The sequence below is a fragment of the Nematolebias whitei genome, chromosome 21, assembly GCF_014905685.2.
Source record: "Nematolebias whitei isolate Nwh7 chromosome 21, NemWhi1, whole genome shotgun sequence".
Lineage (NCBI taxonomy): Eukaryota > Metazoa > Chordata > Actinopteri > Cyprinodontiformes > Rivulidae > Nematolebias > Nematolebias whitei.
In genome coordinates this window covers 18,357,208-18,365,422 of record NC_056518.1, presented here as the reverse complement: position 1 = coordinate 18,365,422, position 8,215 = coordinate 18,357,208, and the positions used below count along the sequence as shown (strand labels likewise).

General features: G+C 40.9%; 1 protein-coding gene across 1 annotated transcript; it reads left to right on the top strand.

The window, feature by feature from the left end:
• Window positions 1–132: 132 nt before the first annotated feature.
• Window positions 133–7,801, top strand: prox2 (prospero homeobox 2). The gene is made up of 4 exons (XM_037694712.1): window positions 133–1,680; window positions 3,303–3,410; window positions 4,575–4,769; window positions 7,634–7,801. The coding sequence occupies exons 1-4, from the start codon at window positions 133–135 to the stop codon at window positions 7,799–7,801; spliced, it is 2,019 nt and encodes a 672-aa protein (XP_037550640.1).
• Window positions 7,802–8,215: the final 414 nt, after the last annotated feature.

The following is an 8,215-nucleotide window of genomic DNA, read 5'->3' as shown; positions in this document are numbered from 1 at the left end:
TATATATATATATATATATATATATATATATATATATATATATGTATATATAGAATTAAATTGCTATGAGTTTGCTGTGTATCATATGATTTAAATTCTTTAACATGCATAGTGAGAGGACCCACAGTGAGAATGAATCTGAATCTCCCTGAACAGAACATGCACAACTCAACCGAAGGTCTAGAAGACGACAAACCAGAGGTCCTATTGCCCTGCTTTCGCAGAAGCATGTACGACGAGCCTCTGGCCTCATACTCAAATGGCTCCATCATCTCGCAGCTCCTCCGTAAGACAATCCACAACAGAAGGACCTTAGATGAAAGCCACTTTTACCTCCCCAGCTCCAATGCTGCCGACTCTGGCCAAGAGGACCAAAGCAGTGTCTCCTCAAAAGACAGCATACCGGAGGTTGTTTCCCCCAGCAATTATGTGTCCACAGTAATCAGTCCAGAAGGAGAGCATCCTATGACTGATCATCTGCAGGCCAAAAGAGCCAGAGTGGAAAATATCATCAGGGTCATGGCTGGTTCCCCCAATAGCAGGCAGCATGGAGACAGTGAGAGGTCTGACACGGATGTCAGAGACTCGAAGGAGGCCAGAGAATCCTTGAGAGAGAACAAACGTAAGCAACGGTTGCCTCAGCATCAGGAGCACAGTGCCGCAGAAGGACAGATGAACAGAAAACCTGGCGGCAGCAGTGATAGCAGCAACAACAAGGAAGAGGAATGCCACAAGCTAAAAGAGCAGCTGCACAGCATGCAAAAGCTGCTGCATCAGCTACAAGAAAAGTTTTTGCAAGTGTACAGCCAGAAAAATCTCAAATATGAAAACAGAGACGCAAAAGAAGTTGAATCTGAGCACGATTTCCTGGGAGAAAACATGGAGTCGTACATAAGCAACGAATGGGATTGTGAGAGGAACAGCAGCATGGTGACTGTAGACTGTAAGGATAAAATCAAAGCTGTTGGTTACCTGGTTCAAGAAAGAGAAAATCAGAACCTGCAGGAAACCCTAAAGCAGGAGCTCTCCAGCGCCATCAATGATTGTGTGGACAGGGTGTTCAAGAAAGTGTCTTCCACAGGGCTGGACATGTCCCCTCAGCAGCGTGCGTGCTCATCACCTGAGATGCAGATCAGAGTGGGTGCAGACACAAAGAGCCAGATGACCAACTCCATCCTGGACGAGTGCCAGGATGAGGAGGCTGTCGTGAAGTCCCAGTCATCAGAGTACTATGAAAGCTCAGAGGATCAAAGCCCGGAGGACCAGACAGAGGCACTTTCACTAGTGGTCCGCAAGCCAACAGCGACCCCTGTGAACTCCGTCACTCCAGCTGTGAAAAGGCCTTACCCCGTGCACCACACACCTTTTCAGTTCAATTACGCCACGCCGCTGCACGAGAGCCACATCCTGGAGCACCTTCTCAAGTATGGGCCCCATTCCAACTTTGGAGCTCTCCCTTGCATCCCCCCATCGATGGACAGGACCTCCCCAGACTCGATGAACCTGTCCTGGGACACCGTTGCCATGAGGTCCAAGGTGACGTCCAGCCACTTCGGCCACCACCCTCGTTCCTCCTCCATGGGGGCACTGGCTGTTGATAACCTATGTCTCCCTCATGTCAAGATGGAGAGCGCTGAACTGCAGAGCATGGCTGAACGAAACCCCTACATGTCTCTCAATATATCCTTTGATTCTAAACTGTTGAATGACTTCAATTGGTCTTGAAAGAAAATTTAACAAAACCTTTATTTCAATCCACTCGTACAGTCTCCACAGCTCTATTAATATTGTACATTAGAATGGCTCGATATTTTATGTGCATAGACAGTTTGCTGTAAATTTCTTAATATCTCTGATAATATTGTTTATTTTATCCAGTGTGTCTCGGAGCATTATTAAACATTCACATAGACAATATTTACCTTCCATCCAGTCCAAACTTCTATTATTTTTAGCTCATCCATTTGAACAATGGCTGGTTGAGGTCCGCTTCGACGTGGCCAGTTACAGCCACAAACTTCAAGGAGAATTTTGCCTTTGATCTCGCTAACCCCACAGAAAATTACAGCATCTTCTTTAATCTAAGCCGAGTAATGACTTTAAGTCTAGAAAAAGACAAATAAAAAGGAATACAAGGCTTTGATAAGAATTGCCAGGAACAAAAGCCAAATTTTCAAAGGCAGAGAAAGCTTCGGTCTGTTTCAGGAAGAATCGGGTTTTTTTTTTTTTTTCTTCTTTTCTTTTTTTTTTTTCCAGACTTGAAAAGGTGCAGGATCTATTTCTCCATCATCAGAGTGATAGGGGTGCATCTAAAAGGTCAGATCTGAGTGCTGGTGGAAACCACAAGTGCCTCCCAACCGTAACACTTGAGCTCTTGTCTTGAGCATTTGTTGTTGCAGCCTTTTGTCAGAAGGTACATGATGGAAATAAAGTAACAAAATAACAGAACTATATGCAAATCAGCTTGTTTGATTCAGAAGAAACAAGTGTGTGTCTTGTTTCTTGTTGCTTTGCATCTTTAAAATAATTGGAAAGACGCATGCATCCTAAAAAACAGTGTTGCACATTAAGCAGCAAATAATCACATATTTAATTCAAGACTTGTTGCAAGGTTTTAGAGAAGTACATTTTGTGGTAATGCTCAATATTCACTTTATCTTGACAGTGCAAAGAGCATGCTTCTCTTTGAACAATGCAATATAAATCTTTCATTCATACTTCCACATTTCAAAGTGGTTCCCTCATAAATGTGTGGTGAGGTGACCTGATAAGACTGATCATGACCCAAGACGGTGGACTACACAGGAAATGGCCATGGGCGCCTTCAAAGTCGTATGAAAGGGTCCCATATATTGCAATCTGTTTTGTAATTTATATTCAAACATTTCACAAATGAGAGCATAATTTGTTACACATGTACAATAAAACACAGAAGCCATAATTGCAAGAACTTAGGAAGAAAAACAACATATGCCGTCTTCAAATCGTTACGCGTCTATATGTCAATCAGTGTCTTGTTTCCAAACATTTTCAAACAAGTCGCCTTAACTCCCAGGCATGATGTGCTCTGCTCTCTAATTAAAAATCCCTAATCCAATTCCTAATTCTGTTTTGCCAATAAGCACATGTTAGGATCATTATAGACTTCCAAGTTAATGCCAAGCTGTTCTTTAGTGAAATTTAATTTAGGCCAAAGATGAGGCAACGCAATACTCTGGTTCCACTATCGCGTTGCCCGGGGGCTTTGCGGTGTGTGCGCTTTTGATTTAATTGTTAAAATTTCCTTAACTTAAGCGCAAAACATCCAGGAGGGTCTCAGTCCGAGTCATCTGAAGAAGGCCAAGCTCATGTTCTTCTACACACGCTACCCCAGCTCCAACGTGCTGAAAACCTTCTTCCCTGATGTCAAGGTATGCGTTTGTTTGCACGCTCTAAAATGAATTGACAGCACGCGTCGAACTCAGACCGAAGTGTTTGTGCTGTTTCTACTTGTGTGTTTGGGATGGAAAAAAAAAAATCAGCAGTGTGGCGGAGGAGAGAAACAAAAACGCAGAGGGTTTAAATAACAAAGCCACTGAGCTGCTAGTATGTCCTGGGGGTAGAGGGAGATACAGGGGCATTCTCTCTTTAAAAAAGCCTCTCCAGTCAGCAAATGGAGTGACAAAGGACTCTGTAGGCAAGGCATTGCTATTGAGTGTCAACAGAGAGTTGGTATTAGAGACTTTTGGTTGCAACCTAAACAAAACATCCTGTGTTATGGCCTTGTCATCCTTTTTCTATCTTTCTGTCTCCTTCACTGCTGTTAGCTGTTTTCTTTCATTCTCATGAATCCTTTCTATATTTACCTGGATCAAGTCTCCCTCGCCTTCCAAGTTCCTCCATACATTGCTGAGCTTTCTTTTTCCACTATCTTGTGTCCTGGATCTCTGAGCTTGTGCTGGCCCCTGACTCTCAGTTTGCCATGACCCCCAGGGCCAGGGGTGGGGGGAGGATGCTGTCGCTGCAGCCCTGCGGAACGTCTCCTCCTTGCTTACACTCCTGTGGTGGGAAGTGGCACCGGACAAAGGAACACATAATCCCAGTGTCTGATTCCATCCTATCAGCCCGAGTCAATGAGAGGGAAGCTTCCTTCTGTCCTTATGCTGCCGCTTTCTCACCCGCCACACCAGAGAGGAGAGGCGTCTTTGATGCCTGCCCAGCCCTTAGGCACTTTTTTCTGTCTTTCTGGGTGAGAAGATAGAATAACAAGACTAATGTCAAGACTATCTTTAAAAACACAGACTTCTGACAGGTGTTTTTTGCATCTCAGACATCGGTGGGAAAAGATTAGTGAAATTAATATTGCATAGAGAGACTGTTTTGACTATCTAAATCCAGGCTTGCAGTCATTAAATGCCATTGGGTTCTCAATGAGCTCCCATCGGTTATTCTGAAAATTCAAATTTTATTTTAAGAATTACTCAAGTTTTTAATTCTATGTATGGTGTAGCTGATTTTATAGTTTCACTCCAGAAAACCTAAGCTAGAAGGATTGTTGTCAGATGAAGTCAAAACAGTTTTATCCTCTTTTCCAGTTCAACCGCTGCATCACCTCCCAGCTGATCAAGTGGTTCAGTAACTTCAGGGAGTTCTATTACATTCAGATGGAGAAGTTTGCCCGCCAGGCCATCGTTGACGGCATCGCCGATGTCAAAGACATCACAGTCAGCAGGGACTCAGAACTCTTCCGGGCGCTGAACATGCACTACAACAAAGCCAATGATTTCCATGTAAGTCTCACTTATAATTCAAACACATCTATTGGACGAATCCAGCATTATTTTTATTAAAAGGCCTCATTTCACGGTTGTAATCCAAGAAGCTACTTTTGATTCTCTTTTTTTTTTTTTTAAACCTTCCTCTTTAAAGCAGTGGTTCCCAAACTTTTTAGGCTTTGACATCAGTTGCAAACATCACTTACAAGCCCCAAAAAACAGGAATACAGTAATAGCCAAAAAAACTATTGAAGTATTTGCTGTTTTCATATTTTACACTTATAGCAAAATTTCAAAATGTATTTAAATGACTGGAAATCATTTTAAATGCCACGCTTATTGTTTTACAACCCAAAGTGAGGTCTGCACACCAACTTTAAGACTCCAAGCTTTTAAGGACTGGATCTAACTTAAATATATATATATATATATATATATATATATATATATATATATATAAAATCAGGATCAAAACATTTAATGTTTATATGTAATGGACTGCTTATTTGTTTAAGTCAAAACTACAGCTTTATATGGTGCTCACAATAATATTTTATTGGAAAATGTGTTTTTGAAGATTTCACTGTATCTGCAGTTCTTTAAAATAACAACTATGCAAACTCATAAAAGATACATCTAAAGTGTGATTACGCTAGTCTTATCAACCTAATCGTCTGATTAGTTCTCTATTCATTCAACCTTTATTTATACAGGTTAATCCCATTGTTCCTCGGGGACTCATTTACAAGAGAGACCTGATTTTAACAAAGAGTGATGACAACAGTGCACAACAAAGACTAGACACTCATAAAGGATGCATACAAATTGAGAAGAACAAGTGAAAATAAAAATGGTATTAAAAATAGTAACAAAAAAAACAGCTAGATTATAAGGCGGTGTAGAAAAAAAACTACAAACAAGAACATGTCTGCATTGGTTTTTGCCAGGAACTTATCAGATGTTTGAAGCCACTTAGAGGTCAAGGTTGAGAGCTTCAGGTCTTTTTGAAAGATATTCCAGGAAACAGAAGCGGAACAGGAGAAGGCCCTTTTGCCAAGTTCAGTCCTCACTGAGGGAACACAATGTAATAATGTCCTGAGAGCGCACGCTGTAGCTGCACTCACGCAGAGACATGTATGAGGAGATGTATGAAGGCAGCAGACCAAGAAGTGATTTAAAGATGAAAATGTACCAGTGAGAGAGTCTGTGTGAAGTTAATGATGTCCAGTTAACCAGTGAATACAGGGTGCAGTGGTGGGTATGATAGTTACAGCCAGTTATGAATCTTAATGCACCATGATAGACAGTATCCAACATTTGCAGGGTGCTTGTAGGAGCGTTCATGTAAATAATGTCACCGTAATCAATGGAGGGAAGGAAAGTCACAGTTACGAGGCGTTTCCTAGCATTCAGAGATAAACAAGATCTATTTCTGAATTTAACTTTTAGTTTCCCCAAAGTTTTCCACGTGAAGCTTAAAAGAGAGATGCGAATCAACCAAGATACTCTATAGTAATTCAACTTTATCAGAAGTGATGGGCTCATTGTGCCAGATGTAAGACCTCCATGTGGCTGTGAACATGTGTGAGTAGGTGCTGACCTGTGTTTTGCTGCACCTGTGGCTGACCAGCCCTTACAGCCATTATCTAAACTCCAGAGTGATGCTTTATCAAACTGTGGGAAGAGGAAGCCACAAAATCCCACTAAAACAACTCCGGATTAGAGGACCAGCACGGCTGAGCGAGACAGAGATTGCTACTGATGCGGAATGCTGAGAAAGACGCTGTGGATTCCGAGGGAGAAGGCCGTTTGGTGGGAAAGAGATGGGACCGTTTTCTTTACCTTGGGACCAAGACATTCCTTTCCCAGGGATGCTTTTGTGTCAGGAGACGAGGGGAAAGAAAAATAACTTATCCAAACCGCCGTGGCGCAAACAGGCAAGTGGATGGGAAACGAGGGCTGAAGAATGGATCTCTCCCATCATCCTTTGCTTTTGGCTCTGAACTACATTTACTGAGGTTTATTAGGTTCTGCTCAGATACTCAATATGTGATCCAAAGTAAATCCAAATCATTTTATCACAGATTACGTTGAACACTTTGATTATTAATAATGTTTTCGTTTTTTCATATTTGTGCTTGTTTGTGTTATTTTAAGTATAGATTTAGCAAAATATCTCATGAACCTCTGGACGGAGTTTAATGAATTGCTCAGAATAGGATGCACATCTATAACTCAACTTTTGGAGTCATCCTGATTCAAAGATGGCCACCTTAGCTAATTGACGTCAGCCAACATAAAAGCCACTCATGGGCAGTTTTAGCCACATTAGAAATTGTGTGTGGGGGTAGCTGAGAGTCATTCTCAACACTTTCTTTGAGAGCTAACACATCTTGCAAGATCTCACAAAAACACATGAGATCAAACATAAAATCATTGACAAGGTTGGGTTAAAATAGATATAAGTCAGCATAAGACAATTATAGATTATTTAATTTAAAATTTGCATAAAAGATGGCGAGCCACATGGTTAGACCTTACTCATTTGTTCTCTATTATTGAAAAATAGTTTAAATAATTGGAATTATTGTTTGGAGCTTGCCACAGTTGTTTGCAATAAACTTTTTTCAGTTTAGGATCAAGAAAACAGAGTCTAATCTGCTGCGTTGCATTTGTTGTGCTCCGAGAACAAAGAGTTGTCCTGCCTTTCATCAGTTTGACCGTTTGATGGATCGTGCTACGAGTCTTCACTTCACATAATCAGGAAAAACAAAGACTGATTGTTTCAAACGCAGCTTCACACATGAAGCTACAGTGCCAGAATAAAGTCTTCCCTTCTATTTTACATCCCCTCTGTTTTTTTTGTTGTTTTTTTTCAGGTTCCTGACAGGTTCCTCGAGGTCGCCGAACTCACCTTGCATGAATTTTACAACGCCATTTCTGCAGCCAAAGATTCAGACTCCTCTTGGAAAAAGGCCATTTACAAGGTGATCTGTAAACTGGACAGTGACATCCCCGAGGAGTTCAAGACGTCCTCCTACTTGTAGAGTGCAACCATAAAAAAGGCGTACAGATAAATTGATTTAGTGATTTCTTTTGTTTCTTTTTCTTTTTTGTAAATTCAGCTCATTTTTTTCTTCTTGTTGTGCATTTTAGTGACGTAAAAATCAGAATCCGTTTGTTTAAAAAGTTTGCTCATGCATACACACCATTGTAAATTATGCTCAAATCTAAAATATTGCATTTTGCTTGCAAATTAGCAATCAAAATAGATATTCTACTGTGATTTTCTTTAGTGTTTATTGTCTTTTGACAGTTATTGAGTTTGTAGTTGTGCAAAAAAATGTTTACAAAGATCAGATGTGATCCTTCATACATCACTCACTATGAATATGAGTTTCTTTTTATGCTGGTTTATTTCAGAGCTGTGTATGATGTGTAAATGTGCACGCACTGCTGGC

Excerpts from the sequence above, each read along its gene's own strand:
- prox2 (XM_037694712.1), top strand. The coding sequence starts at position 133 with ATGAATCTGAATCTCCCTGAACAGAACATGCACAACTCAACCGAAGGT. Across the intron at positions 1,681-3,302 it reads ACCCCTACATGTCTCTCAAT|ATCCAGGAGGGTCTCAGTCC; the intron begins ATATCCTTTGAT and ends TAAGCGCAAAAC. Across the intron at positions 4,770-7,633 it reads ACAAAGCCAATGATTTCCAT|GTTCCTGACAGGTTCCTCGA; the intron begins GTAAGTCTCACT and ends GTTTTTTTTCAG.